General features: G+C 40.7%; 2 protein-coding genes across 2 annotated transcripts; one reads left to right on the top strand and one right to left on the bottom strand.

Moving 5' to 3' along the window:
* Window positions 1-243: 243 nt before the first annotated feature.
* LOC119724395 (33 kDa inner dynein arm light chain, axonemal) lies at window positions 244-6,755 on the bottom strand. The gene is made up of 6 exons (XM_038195426.1): window positions 6,558-6,755; window positions 3,661-3,809; window positions 2,702-2,871; window positions 1,189-1,367; window positions 852-1,016; window positions 244-470 (listed from the first exon to the last, which is right to left on the bottom strand). The coding sequence occupies exons 1-6, from the start codon at window positions 6,636-6,638 to the stop codon at window positions 435-437; spliced, it is 780 nt and encodes a 259-aa protein (XP_038051354.1). The 5' UTR covers window positions 6,639-6,755; the 3' UTR covers window positions 244-434.
* Window positions 6,751-15,301, top strand: LOC119724394 (ER membrane protein complex subunit 2-like). The gene is made up of 10 exons (XM_038195425.1): window positions 6,751-6,859; window positions 7,985-8,095; window positions 8,791-8,941; window positions 9,649-9,706; window positions 10,567-10,652; window positions 11,244-11,303; window positions 12,038-12,119; window positions 13,478-13,588; window positions 14,210-14,314; window positions 14,718-15,301. The coding sequence occupies exons 1-10, from the start codon at window positions 6,835-6,837 to the stop codon at window positions 14,796-14,798; spliced, it is 870 nt and encodes a 289-aa protein (XP_038051353.1). The 5' UTR covers window positions 6,751-6,834; the 3' UTR covers window positions 14,799-15,301.
* The last annotated feature ends 427 nt before the right edge of the window (window positions 15,302-15,728 follow it).

Genomic DNA, 15,728 nt, shown 5'->3' with positions numbered 1-15,728 from the left:
GCAATGGGTGGCTTTCCCCTTCTATTCCTTGGGGAAATAATGGCCACTTTTCGCTCTTCTGTTGACATTTTTCAACAGCAATGTTCGGTTGGTTTTGTACACAAAAATCGGGAGCAAAGAACGATGTTCGGTATAGCCGAATGTTTGGTATAGCGGTGCTCGGCATAGCAACGTTCCACAGTACAAGAATGCTTTTATTATAAACAATTATTTAAAAGTATAAAATTTACAAACAATTTTTTAATTGATGCAAAATATTCAAATCTGGACGGATCTGATTTAATTGCTTTAATTAACACCTCAGTTTGGCTGGAATACGGAGGAATGGCAGACTTCGGTTCTCATCAAAAGCGAAAGAGGTAGGCACTGAGAAAACTTGGACGGTGTCTGTGGTAACTCAAGGTTGCTGACGTCGTCATGGTAACCGCATCTGACTACTTCTTAGGAGCAATGATGCCCTCCAGTTGCGTCTGCGCGAAAAAGACAAGACGGGTTAATGTACTTTTATTCCCATCAACAGAACTACAGCTACAAATATCTCGCAAAAAATGATTATTACTAAAAAATTTATATCTCATACTATAGTTGGTCCACTCTGCTGCAACCTTATGTATTGCTCTGAGCAAGTTATATCCAGTTAGAGCTGCCCTGAACCGGTTGTAGCCAGTTTGCAACTCTCAGCTGCTGATTGGTTATATCTAGTCAAAACTGCCTCAAACCAGTTCTGGCCAGTTTGCAGCTGACTGGACATAATATAGTAATAACTGCCCTGGCTCTAGCCAGTTGGAATACTACTAATTGGTCATATCTAGTAATAACTGCCCAGAACCGGTTCAAGCCGGTTTGCCTACCTTCAGCTGCTGATTGGTGCGTTTCAGGAACTGGATCTCTTCAGTGTGTTTCTTCTCCTCCACTTGGCGACGTTCTGCCTCCCGTTTCTCGATGGCGTCGCACTTGGCCTTCAGTTCGTTGACCTGTCGCTCAAGCTCTCGCTTGTCTTGCTCCAACTCCACAATCTGAATTGTAAAAAAATAACAAAAGATTAATCCATCAATCTATCAAGTATCATCTAACAAATAATCTTATAAAAAAAACCAACCAACAAATCATTCAAGGAGTACCACAAAGAAACAAAAAGTCAAACAAACAAACAAACAAACTGATCGTAAAATAAATTTGAAGACGTACCTTTTTCTCCATGTCCGACTTGCCCTGTTCGGCCTGCAGTGCCTTGCGCATACCGAACGCCACGCTGCTCTCATACAAGGTCTGGTAGGCAGCGATGGTCATGCGAATCTCGTCACGAACACGCAGCAGGAGAAGGCCTCGCTCGGCACACTCGATGGTCACCTGACGGATTAACTCATCTGTGATTGGTTGAAAAAATAATTAATGACTGAGCGTTCACATATTGGATACTGAAAGTAGACGACTTGGGAAACGAATGAAAGGTCACAGTACAGCAAGGTTGAGCCGCCAAAATCAGAGCCCGATTAAGTGTGCCCTTGGCCCTAGGCACCAAGTGTTCCGCAGGCCTTATCCATGCCCTACAATCCCGGCCAAAATGGTTGGGACACTTCCTGAGCCTGCCACGGTCACCCACTCCCCCACTCCCCTGTTCCCCCAGTCAATGTTGTTCTCTCCAGCTGATGGAGCACACACCGCGCAATGAGAGACAACATTGAACGGGAGCCGGGGGGTTGGGGGCCCAGTGAGATTTGGCCAGGATTGTAGTTTAGTCTAGGGGCTAGACATTGTTATGGTTTGTTACGTGATAAACCGTCGATCGATAACACGCCGCCAGGAGAGGGTACTATCACGACCAACCAATATCACCCACGAACTTGTTGGAACAACGTCTAGGCCAATTCGTACTGGTTGTGTAATGACCGCACACCTGTTTGGCCTAATATATGCAGCGCTCATTCAAAACAATTCATAGTACTTCTGAAGCAAACTCTCAAATTTCTTCCAGAAATGTGAAAGATGCAGCAAGACGTTTGTGCAACTTCACTGGTCAGCTCTTCTGGTGTGTGTAGTATGTGTGGGACTGAAAATGAACAGCAATTGCCTGCAGAAGTCGCGCATGTGCACTAGTTTCCCATTTTTTGGTGGGAGATTTAAGGAGTGGGCCTAGACCTTGTTCCGACGATGGACCCAATTTCACGGCGCTGGTAAGCACACGGTTTTCTGCTAACAGAGCCTCCGTCTATTTCACGGAGACCGTAAGCATAAGCACAGCAAAAGGCATGCTTACCTCAGAGGAAAAATGTGCTTAACTTAGTGACGTAACAATAGAAATCTCCATGCACGCGCGACCGTTAGCACACACACGCCGTGAAATAGTGCTTAAGGTTAGCAAATTTTTCTGCTATGCTAAACACAACTTTTCTGCTAACTGTTTCAATAAGCAGCGCCGTGAAATTGGGCCCTTGTTCCGATGAGTTCGAGGGGGTTGGGCCAATATTGGTCCCAACCCTTGACGAGCAACTGTCATAAGCTGTTAAAAAATTTTTCTACAAGTACGTTTTTTTCTTGTGGTGTGTCCGCTGGTACTGTGGCCCCCTAATCTCCCGGATCTGGCAATGGTGGTGATCACTAGAACTTTTAATACAACAAAAGTTCTAGTGACGTTATTAGAACGTTTTAACGTAGTTTGCTCAGTGAGTTCAGCTTCAGAGCCTTGTACAAGTTGACCTACCAAAGCATTGTGAGTACAGCTCCCGGCGTACAGGGCAGATGCCGGTCTCTCTGGCCTGCCTCTGCTGTAGTCTGGTATCCAGCTGCTCCTGTAGGTTCACTACATCCAGTCTGGTAGCTGGGGTACTAGACACCTGCTGGACCCAGAGCTGGCCATTGTCTGTCCACTCTCTGAAAAAGGAAAACAATGTTGAAATAAAATAATAGGAACGACAACATTTAGCAGTTCTAATAAAGTGCATATCACTTATGCAGGGTGAGTAAAAAAAACCAACGAAACCCAAATGTCGGGACCATTGTTTTAGTGAAGTTCTGCATATAGCACTTTCAAAATCTAGGATATGAAAGCCCAATTCATAAGCTGTCTTTTATTACAAGAATCATTCAAATCACTCATGTACTTTTGAAGTTACGGAGTTTTAAACACAACCACCGTCTTAAAGTTCTGTCTACGGATCACAAAAAAGGTGTGCGTTCTTTCAGCAAAACAAAAACAATTCACACACATCCTTATGTGATTTTGTTTTCGTTTTGCTGAAAAAAAACCCACTGAACTTTTTTGTGATCTGTGGACAGAACCTTAAAATGGCGGTTGTGTTTAAAACTCTGTAACTTGAAAAGTACATGAGTGATTTGAATGATTCTTGTTCCAAAAAAGCTTATGAATTGGGCTTTCATATCCTAGATTTTGAAAGTGCTACATGCAGAACTTCACTAAAACAATGGTCCCGACATTTGGGTTTCGTTTTTTTTACTCATTCTGTACATGTAGGTCCTACGAAAAACATGCTCAATAGCAATTACTTGGAGTCAGGTTTAAAATGATGATTAATGTGGATTACGAACTGTTTACAAAAAAACATTAAAAAATGTGTATGCAGGAAAAGTGAAAACTCCTTCGTGATGCACAATTTTTTGAGGTCAGCGTTCAGGGGGAAGCAGTGGCAAATGTGAGGGTACCTTGGAGGCAAGATGGAGTTTAAGATCTCGTCAGTCTGTTGGGCTTTCTGCGCTTCCACAGGAGGTAGTTTGCTGCCCCCTTTGGGCGGTGGGTTGGGTACAGGGCCGGCATTGGTTGGTGGCTGAGGGCTGGTCCTCAAAGCTCTTGCCTGTAAAAAAAGAAGAAGAAATGGTCAAGAAATAACGAGAATCACAATTTCTTTTTATAAATTGTTTTTACATATCTGAATGACAGTACTTTTAACAGCCAGACAGTAAATTCTACAACTGATCCGCAATTCTCATATCTAAATTTCACTGAGTGTTTACTGAGCTGCATCACTGGTGAAACTTTCCCACACATTTTTTATTCTACAAATACAATAAATGTGACATACTTTCTTTTTTTTACAAAAAAGCCACGATATCTTTTTAATAGGCTTTTAATATGCCTAATTGAAGAATGTAATTTTTTTGTCAAGTTTTAAATTTTTAGTTGTAAGCCTTAGCTTAGGTTTCTCATAAATTTAATATTTTAACATGTTTTAACCTTTTCTATTGTTTAAAAGTAGGCTACTTTCAAATTTTGTCTGCATTTAATTTGAACTAGGCCCTAAAATAAAAGTTTTATCAGCACATTTCCCCCCCCCCAAAAAAAATTTGCAACATTTAAAAACAACAGAGTTTTAGTCTTGAAAGAATTCCATATACGGACGTCACTTTGTACAAACCTAGTATGACAATGAGACTGGTCTGAAATTAACTTCTAACTCTAAGTCAAGTGTTTTCTCATTATGCATCAATATTTTCCCTGCTAAATTTCACATTTTTAAGACATTGTTACCCCTTTCTGATGGCTGATAAGTCATTGCAGGGAAAAACTAGTGGCATTCATGAAATTCTTTCCTTTGCTTTAGTCTCACTAGCAGTCACAGCCACGGGACACTTCGTAAACTTGCACGCAATAAACCAAATTCACACCTACAGAAGTACACATACAACTAGCCCAGGTTGGACGAAGTCTTCATTGCAATACGACTAACGTCCAGGACAAGACTTTTATACATGAAACCATACAACATTTTTACCAGAGTTTTGTTATGTTTTACCTCGTTATAGAATCTAATATTTCACGCCTACATACTCTATGTGTCCTTATCTGTTAGCACGCTGGCTTCAGGAATTCCATATGCGATGCTGACTGACGTTAATCAGGAAAATAAACTCCAAAGCAACGTTAAACTTGTACGTGTTTGTAGTCGCTTTTCATCAGTTTATTCCCAGAGTCGTACGTCATGTACAATGTACATGATATGTACAAATGTACGTGCGTACAATCCGAAAGCGCGCACGCACGCTAAGCGCCCTCATTTGTTTAGTTTTGGTTGGAACCGTGATGTCACTCCAGCCAACCGATGTCAGGAAAACGCTCAACCAATGACCAAAGCCGAAACGTGTTTCTGGTAACTGGCGCGAAAACACGCTCGGTCATTGGATTAGCGACCTCACCTTCAAGTAAGTGCGCGTGCGTATGAGGGTGGTTACTAAGCAAATCGCGCGTGCGCACTGCATATTCATGCAGCATAGTCTGTCCCCCGGACCAGATGTGATAATGAGCGTCGAAAATAATTGTCCGGTCTAGGGAACCAGACTACACGCTGCACCGTACAGACGTATAGTCGGACTCCCTATTATCGCGGCATCCCTATTATCGCGGCATGGGAAATTTCTCTTTTTACAGTGTCAAAACTCCTTCAAGTGGCGATTTTTATCCAGTTCACCAGTCATCAAGGATTTTCTACCGAGTTGTATAAAAAGGACGATTAAAAAATGTTGTGTCTTTCGGGACTTTTAACGATTTTAATAAATATTAACGTTTTCCAAAACTTGCAAAATTTTCCCTCACCGTGTCTGCTAAAAGGTACCGTTTATATTTTAACATAAATCTTTAATTGCGCTCTGACCATGAAAGTTCCATTGTCTGGTTCCCATTCTTCAGCTGCAAATGTAAAATGAAGTCGAACGACGATATTGGCAGCGCGAAATCGTAACAACTTTTACGGGATCAAAATAAGGCGCGCGTTAGCGAAAATAAAACGGCACACCGTGTAAAGTGAATGGCGCCCTCAATCGCCGATCAGTAGACTTGCCTCAGGGATTTGTGTTCTCCTTTCGGGGGAAGGGCAGGGTCTTAAGAAATCATCCTGCAGAAAATTGGTCTTTAATCAACTTGAACGTTACAGGGAAAATATCAAACTTTATTCAGGGGGTGTTTCGGTCAAAGATAAACTATGAACAAAAAAGTTTGGATCATTATAAAAACCACTTCCCGCATACCGCGATAATAGGGAGTCCACCTCCGTTCGCACACGCCGCACATGTCTATTTTCACAGGCATCGTACACGGAATAAACCACACCACCGTCGGATTTTTTTATATTAATTTAAAAAGGAAGAGTTATACTACACATAAGACAGGACAATTCTGGAAGGTTAGTGGGCAATCTCTATTCCGAACGAGAAACGTGATAAGTACCGCGATAAAACGGCGTTCCATCCTACATGATGTACGACTAGAATAGACTCGGCGGTGAGAAACTGATGAAAAGAGACTAAACACGTACAAGTTTAACGATGCTTTCGAGTTTATTTTCCTGATTGACGTCAGTCAGCATCGCATATGGAATTCCTGAACCCAGCGTACTAACAGATAAGGACACATAGAATACTACGACGTAAAAATTAGCTTCTCCAACAAGGTAAAAATATTGAAATTATTGGTCAGAAATGTTTTCGTTCGGTTGTGAGCACATGTGTACTCAGGACTCCCTCCGTAACGTCATGAACGTAGGGAGGAAAGGGAGTCCACCAGGGCTAACATACAACATGCGTTGAACAATGACAGTTTCTCAACTCACCCTCGGTGTTTTCTTGTCTGTATTTCGACTAACCAGGACAGGAGTGTCGTATCTTACAAGCGAGGCGTTTGGAGGAATCATTATTGCATTCGAATTTGCACTTTCAACACAGAATCAAGATTTTAATTTCGTAGAAAATATCCACTCAAAACCTCCACTGAATGTTCGTAAAAATAAAGTTGTTGTATGACAGATTCCATGGAAACTTGCTAACACGCATGCGCAAGTTCTCCATGCGGGAGAATTTTCCCAGCATTCATTGCTGCTCCTGGTCAAGATGGCGGCCGCCATTTCGTGGGAAGGTAATAAAGTGATGCGTGTTTTCCCAATAAAACAGGTCTTAACGTTTACTTATCAATTTCAAACTGTGACCGGAAATTATTCAATAATAGATTTCTTTAAAAAGTAGATGGTAGCTATGAACATTTGTGTTTAAGTGGCCAAAAATACACCTTAAAGTTTACCGATATTGTTTGCGTTCACCATTTTCACGCACGATTTATGCGAGTCATGCTACGCACAATCAATGTACGCATGGGTTTAATACGCACGGCGAGTAAACTGCACGGCCGGCGGCCGGCCGGCGAATTTTTTTTCCATACCACATTATTCGCTATGGGCGTATATCGAAGCACGTTGAGTTGCAAGTCAGGTTCTACTTTATTTTCCCTTGAAAAAAAAATTCCTCCAATCAGTGAGCCCAAAGGCAAAGCCACATTAGCAAAAGAAAAATGTTCCAAATGACTAAAAAAAATTAGTAAGGCCAAAAAAAAAATAAGTCGGTCTCTGGTCAGCGCGTCGATCTTTTTTTTTTCCGAAATGTTCCGCGGTAGCTCCAACAGCGCCCTCTATTTCCGCACCTCCTCAATTTTTTTTCTACAGAGCACCAAGGAATGGGAAATTGCACCAAGGCAAATGATCGAAAGCACCAAGGCAAATTATGGAGGACACCAATGTACACGAGGACACCAAAAAAGCAAAATAGTACCCACCTTGTATGTACAATTCAAGCTTGAAGGAAAAAAAAAAAAGCCAAAAAAAAAAAAAAAGCCGCGTGGCCGCGTCAATTCCAGAACTTTGGTCTGACCAGAGACCAAATATTTTTTTTTTTTGGCCTAAAAATCAGTTTTTTAGAGAAAAAAAAAAAAAAAAAAAAAACGGTAAAAAAAATAAAGGAAAATCTTTTGCAACCTGACGCCACTTCCCGGATTGTGTACAAAGTCTATGGAGAGTCAAGAAAATGTTAAATTGAAGCATTTCCTTACAAAATTGGAAATGTTTCTCAGTCCCAGATTCATGTCTTATCATTTTTGCAATGAATGACCTTCATTGAGATAATATATGATGAAAAAAAGTGGCGTTGGGATGTAATATTCTTTCCAAATCATGTTTTTCGAGTTAATTCTTTCGTATTCATTAAATCACAGATGCAAGGGATCAGTTGAAGAAGTGGAGAGAGGAGAGTGCAAGGCGGAGTGCTGAGACGTTGGAGTTGGGGGAGTTTGTTTTAACAAATCACAGAGGGCTTGGTGATGAAGGTAATAGACCCGTCCTGTCTCTCAATTTAATAGTGGGTACGGACCAGACTGGGACCTGGAGTACTCTGAAACGTGCACAACTAAATCAGGCCAACATTACTCACTCTTTAGCCAGCAAATTTCTCAAAAAATTCCATTGGGCAAAGACAAGGTCCTCGGTATTGTACCAACCAAGTTTGCAGACTCAATTCAATGTATAATTATCCCTAACTCCCTAGGCCTTTTTGCTAGGATGTAGCCTCAATCCTGCAAAATCCTCCAATTGGCCTTATGGAAAAATAGCATATAGCCTCAATCCTGCAAATTCCTCCGTTATTTCTTGAATATGGTCCATGGAGGGGTGACCACTGCCTGAATCCTGCAAAATCCTCCGGCTATGACTGTCAATAGGCTGAGGCAGAGGCAGTGACATCCTGGAGCAGTACGGAGGTTGTCAAGTATAATCAAGGACTAAATTTATGCACGGATGAGCATAAACAACACAAGGTCCGGCCCAAGATCTTGACACAGTGCGTACTCCGAAATCAGCAACGCACTTTTGCCATGTAACCTCAATCCTGCAAATTCCTCCAATTTGCAAAAAGGATTTTGGAGGATTCAGGGCGGTTAGGTTTAAAGGAGACATTTCTTCAAAATTTCACACTGTTGAATTTGTTCCGCTAAGTTACATTACCGGTATTTTTTTTTCACTTTAGTTTGGGCTGTCCACGAGCAGGTCTGCATAGCTGCCCTTGACGTGGGCGACATAGCGGAGGCATCATCTGCCATCGATGCATTGAAGGCGCAATTCCCACAGAGCAAGAGAGTCAAGAGATTACAAGGCATGAAATTGGAAGCACAAGGAAGGTCGGTGGAAAAAGTTTTGGTAACATCAGAAGGGCAATTCCACGATTATTAACGTTACATTTTTGATGTACTTTTGAGTTTCCTTGGGCTGTAATTACCTTACTGAAAAGGTTTAATAACTGTTATCCCCATGGTAGATAGAGTAGACCTAGACCTACCTAAGCACCAAAGATGACATCCAGAAAAATGTGTTATGTATGATAAACAAGACGCACAAAATCGGTTCTACTCGCGTTACGAAAATGTAACGTGAGTAACTGACAAACAAATAACGAATTAGTGAAACTGATGAAACGGATTTGAAATGGAGGTGGCAGAGTTTAAATCAAAGCCTCAATCTTCCCAAATCATCCGTCATTTCTTGAATGTGGTCCTTGGAGGGGTGACCGCTGCCTCAATTCTGCTAAATCCTCCAGCAATCACTGTCAATATGTGGAGGCAGAGCCGTTGACATCTTGGAGCAGTGCGGAGTATTTTAAGTGTAATATGAGCCTAGATTTATGCACGGCTGAGCATAAACAACACAAGGTCTGGCCCAAGACCTTGACATAGTGCATCCTGCAAACTTGCCATATTGCCTCAATCCTGCAAAATTTCGATTTTGCAAAGAGCATTTTGCAGGATTTGGGAAGTTTAGGGATAATAATACGATTAACAAAAAAAAAACACTTACATAGTTGGATAACCACAAATTCTTTTTTTAACAGGTTTGATGATGCCAAACTAGTCTATGAAGAGTTGTTAAAAGAAGATTCTTCAAATGCAGTAAGTGCTCACCCATAGTCTTTAATTTAAGTCGCCAAGTAAGAGTAAATTGTAGAGGTAGACCTTTGAATTAACATTCCATAAGAGACAAACAGTTACTCAATTCATCCGATTAAAACCCTTACCCTGCTAAATGCAACACAAAGCAACAAAAGGTCAAAAGTTGTTGCATACTGTTGCATTTAGCAGCCAACTCTAGTCCCTGTGCTTTGTTGCATCTTGTTGCATTTAGCAGGGTAACTGCTCATAGTGCCAAGGCAATACAACAGAATCCACTGTTGCATTTAGCAGGGTTACTGCTTTGTTGCCAAGGCTGGTAGGCACTGGGTTCACTGCACAATGCAACAGAATACACTATTGCAATTTGTTGCATTCAGCATGGTTCTTATTTTAGCCAAGTTGCATCTTGTTGCATTTATCAGGGTAACTGCTCATAGTGCTAAGGCAGTACAACAGAATCCACTGTTGCAATTAGCAGGGTAACTGCTTGGTGGTATGCATGGGATTCACTGCGCAATGCAACAGAATCCACTGTTGCAAATTGTTGCATTCAGCATGGTTCTTATTTCAGCCAAGTTGCATCTTGTTGCATTTAGCAGGGTAACTGCTCATAGTGCCAAGGCAATACAACAGAATCCACTGTTGCATTTGGTTGCATTTAGCAGGGTAACTGCTCGGTACCAAGGCTGGTAGGCACTGGGTTCACTGCACAATGCAACAGAATCCACTGTTGCAATTTGTTGTATTCAGCATGGGTCACATTTCAGCCAAGTTGAATCTTGTTGCATTTGGCAGGGTGCCTAGAGAAAAAAACCTGTTAATATAAATTCTTGGTTTTGTGGATTTGTGTGTTCTTTTAGATGATTAGGAAAAGGTTAGTCGCCATCTTCAAAGCACAAGACAGAATACCAGACGCTATAAAAGAACTCATGAAGTATTTAGAGAGGTGAGTGCATTCTTAACGATTCAATCTTGTGTCTCACTTTGACTATTTTAATTAACAGGGCGACACCAAAAACGTTGTGCAAGCAGACATCTTTAAATTTCTCAAAAAGTATCCAACATCAGCATGTTTTGTTGGAGTATAATTGTTTGTACTCTGGTGTATAATCACAGTGAAGAGTTGATGAAAATCCATTCATGCAAGCTAGAGATACAACAGATTACAAACGGCAACATGTTTTTTCAACCGTTCCAATGTGATTTGCACAGTTAATAAAAAGACCCATTGCGGAGTACCGGTTGAGCGATTTCCAATGCAATGTGTAATTCCCAAAAACACATATCCATTTATAATCTGTTACAGCTCTGGTTAGCATGAATGGGATTCCATAACGTTTTCACAGATTATACACAAGAGTATAACTAATATGCTCCGTCAAGATGAAATACTCATGTCAGGTACTTTTTGAGAAATTTTACGATATCGCTTGCACAGGGTTTTTTGGTCACCCTGTATTCCCCATATCAGACTTAATTTTCCCATGTTTCAAATACTGAAGTATTTAAAACTGATCAATTTTTTTTCCTTTGATAGTTTTATGGCGGACCACGAGGCATGGTTAGAGTTGTCCGAGTTGTATATACAGGAACAACAGTAAGTGAAGATGTTCTTATAAAATACAATTGTAAAAATATGTTTCAAGAAATAAATCCTGTTCTGATGTGAATATTCTAAATGTTTGTTTACTTTTCTTGCCTTTTGTGAATGAAAAGGAACACTCGGTCATTCATCAATTGCTTACTTCAACCCAAACGTACATGAATTCATCAAAATCCATACCCCTGTTTTGCCGGAGGATTTTGTTGGATTCAGGATACATCCATATTGAAAAAATTGGGGGATTTTGATGGATTTAGGACAGTAAACCTAGCAGTACTGCAGGATTTTGATGGATTCAGGATACCTCCATATTGAACAAGTTGGGGGATTTTTATGGATTTAGGATAGTAAGCCTAGCGGTACTGCAGGATTTTGATGGATTCAGGATACCTCCGTATTGAGCAGTTGGGGGACTTTGATGGATTCAGGATCTCAACAGTTTAACTCCTTGGCTATATGTTTGGTGTGTACGAGATAAACATGTGTATTTTACACTGGTGGATTCTGATGGACTCACTGGTAGATTCTGATGGACTCAGGACACCAACATTTTTTTGCATGACAAAAGTGGTGGATTTTGGCGGATGCAGGATACTTTCCAGTACAAGTGCTCGAGAGGTTAAGGGTTAAATAAAATCGGAAACATTTTTAAGAAAATCAAATTTGTATGTGAGGGTTCAATTCATTCCAATTATCTTCATCAATCTCGTATTTTTCTCTTGCCACAGTTATAGTAAAGCGGCATTTTGTTTGGAGGAACTTATTATGTCCAATCCACACAATCATCTCTTTCACCAGAAGTACGCAGAGGTAAACAAAAAACTGTTTGTCAACTTAAAGTAATTGGGCTAATTTTATTTTATCTTCAAGCAAAATTCAATATTAGGTTTTGCCCTTCACTGACGTATAAACACTGTATACTCAGTGTGTTACTCCCCGAGGGAAAGTGAGTCCAGTGCATCTGCACTAGAAAGCAGGAGGTTGTGGGTTCGAGTCCCACCCGAGTGATTTTTTCCAGCTTTCACTCGGGAGGTAACACACTGAGTATACAATGTTTATACGTCGGTGAAGGGCAAAACCTCATTTGATTTACATCACCCCGACGCAAATTCCATCTGAATCCTTGATTCTGTTTGGTCGATCCATGGCAACAATAGTGTGATATAGCTAATCGCACGGTCCGTATCGCACCCTGCGTATTGCAGTATTCCAAGATGCGCGCTCCTCTTCTGCGCGCACTTGTAAAAGAATAACTGCTGAAAAGCTTGTGTATCGCTACCTGTTCCATCTTTACTGTGGGTCAAGTTTGCTTGCAGACAGATTCGTTATCCCACTCGCGCTCGTTGAACACGGAAAATGTAGTGTGTCTTGCTTCCCACGTGCCTCGTGGTGTGTGGGACACAGAGGCACTACATTATTCCGTGTTCCACCCACGCTCGTGGGATAACTAATATAGTCGGTTTTGTAGTTTGAATTTATGTCAACAAAGGGCAAAACGGAATTCTAAATTCCCTGATGCAGAGTTTCATACTACAAAATCGAGTTTTAAAAGTTATTAATTTCACAGGCATGCAACTTTTCCTCGGATCAGCTTATTTTGTCGTTTTTCACTTCACACTTATGCCATTATAAATTGAAAAAGACTGTAGGCCTACAAAGTCTTGTAAAAAACATTGGAGTTTCCTCTCTTTTTATCCCCCTGGCTTTCAAGGTAGACAGGGGGATATTGCGATCGCGTATTCCTTCTGTGTATCTGTCTGTGCGTTTGTGTGTGTGTGTTCCATTTAACTGTAAAGTTCAATCATCAATCTCAACTTGAAAGGTGGTCTGTGGCCGATGTCAAAAAATCCTTTCCAATATGGATATTTATGAGGTCTCTGGAGAGATACTCCCCATTCAACTGAGAACTGGTACCTGCCAGGTGGACAATCAAGGCCGTCACTGAAAATAGTCCTTACTAACTGCCTGTACATGTACATGTATACAAACTGGCAGCATGCCAGGGGGTACGCGCAAGTTTTACTTTCAGTATTTTTTGTTTTTTCCAAGTTGCATGCCTGATTTCAGTAATCTTTATCCAGTTTTGAAATGTACATTTCATGGTTGACACCTAAAACAGCATTGAGAAGTCAAGTTATCACTTCTTGATTTTTCCGTCATCTCTCAAGATTCGCTACACTCAGGGAGGCACGGAATCCATGGAAATTGCCAGGAAATACTTTGCTCAGGCCGTCAAGCTGAACAGTAATAACATCAGAGCGCTGTATGGATTATTCCTGGTGAGTTTTTTGGGTCGCGGACCTATGATTTATAGAGTCTTTTAAGCTTTATCCACTGCATTTTTGCAAGGCAGCTTCCTAGATCCTTCACTGTACAGGATACTACCAGCCTAGGGCAAGTTCGCGCAAGAACTATTCTTGACCATTGGTTAACCATAGTTCGACTAAAGTTAGCCCGAACTCTGTCTAGTCGACGGTGGTTGACTACGCTAGTCGACTATGTGGAACCAGCGTACTGGGCCTGGTTGCATCACTGGTAACCAAGAGCCGCGCGCATTCATAATGCACAGCAGGGAGCCAGGATCCAGAAGTTTGGCGATGACATTTGACCATCGTTTGACTAGAGGCGTTTGCACGTCGCTATAATTCGCAGGCCTAAGTTACATCACAATTCAACCACTAGTCGACTAATGGTCCTTGCCCGAACTTGCTCTTGGTATCTGTGTTTCAACTCTTAAGAGGCATCGAGCCCCGTGCCAAGTAAAACTGGCTGACCTGTAAAACCTTCAATTTTGCAACATCCTCCAAAACCTGGTGCGTTCTGAAAGATTTGGGATCACATAGGATTAATGAAAGTTCACCATCTTGAAAACTAATCCTGTCTTATGTGCTTCTTTTCAGGCTGCAACACACCTGGCTTCTTCACAGAAAGGCACCGCCAAGAGTAAAAAAGATAACATCAGATATGCTGCCTGGGCATCACAACAACTGCAGCACAGATACAGGGTAAGAACTTATACAAATATTTGTCCAGAGCTTTGTCAATTCAAATAAACGAATATTCGAGTATTGAACTTCCAAGTGATCGAATAGTCAAATATTTGAATATTTGGAACAGCATTAGCTTCATTTATCCAAACCTTTGACCAATCAGACTATGACTTGTGGTCAGGTGACCACTTGTGGTCAGGTGACCACAAAAGAGCACAATCTCAGCATAATTGATGTGAAAACTGCATGCTGATACCATCTTTAGTTCAAAACTTATGGAAAGTCGGAACACCAAGAGATGTGATGAGGTGCTGTGATGAAGTGGCCCTATTTTGGCCTGAATCTCCAAATAAAGTTCCGGACAAACAACTCATTTAGCTTGATCGCATCACATTTGTTTTGTTTTTGTTTTTTTCAGCTCGCCGAGAGAAAAGAATCTGAACCTCAAGTCCAGCACCTGGAAAAGATGATAGATTCTTTACAGATCACTGCCTCATAACTTTCACAAATTCAGTAGATAGGTTGTAATATAATTGATATCATTGTTGCAATTCATGTAAAGGTTGATTTTTTTTTAAAATTTGTTTTTTTTTGTCCGGGAGTATCACTTCTGAAACTTAAAAAAGAAAAAAACTTGTCTCAGAACTTTGGCTTGTATTATATTTGATTGCCCGTCACTGAAAATGAACCTATATGAATTTTTGAGCTTGTAGCCAGGGGCCTCATTAAATGGTTAAGAATCTTAATACCAAAGCTTTTGAGAAAGCCAAAGGCGTTAAAATTCCAAAATAAAACTTGGTGTATTATTCTAACCGACGACGGGTAAGAACTTCTTGAGTTTGGGTACTTCCCCCCCCCCCCCCTCCCCGACTTCCCCAGAGGTGACCGTGTTAAAAACATCCTCTGTCAGTCTGAGAGATATAATTTTTACACTATAGTATTAGTAGTGTCTATAACTAAATTAAGTTCCTTCTTTACACTCGTTTCTTGTCTTTGAGGATATAATCGAAAATATTTATTAAAATTTTACAAGTCAAGCACGGCTTAGATACAGGGCGACCCAAAAAAATGCAACCCTAAAACATTGCCTTTAAAAAAAAAGGATTGGTGGATTTTTATGTTTTGGATATCAGATTGAAGCTGAGAGCATTTTCTTTCAAATACTGAAGAAAAAAAAATCATGAAAATAGCACTTTGGGTTGCTGAGAAAATGCCAATTATGTAAAAGTAGTCATTTTTCATCCTGTACAGAAACAATTATCACAGTATGGGATTTTCACTGTACCTATCTGTGTATGTCCTAATCCTTACAAACAACACAGCACATAATATGACGAGTACAAATGAAATTGATAGAAATACCTTTTATTTTCCACCTGAACAGGTATCTCAGCTTTTTTAGTCGTATTTGAAACCTTTTCAGCATTAT

This window comes from Patiria miniata, unplaced genomic scaffold (assembly GCF_015706575.1).
Source record: "Patiria miniata isolate m_02_andy unplaced genomic scaffold, ASM1570657v1 HiC_scaffold_18, whole genome shotgun sequence".
NCBI classification, from domain to species: Eukaryota; Metazoa; Echinodermata; class Asteroidea; order Valvatida; family Asterinidae; genus Patiria; species Patiria miniata.
The sequence above is the reverse complement of the archived record's forward strand: the minus strand, read 5'-3'. Positions and strand labels throughout refer to the sequence as shown.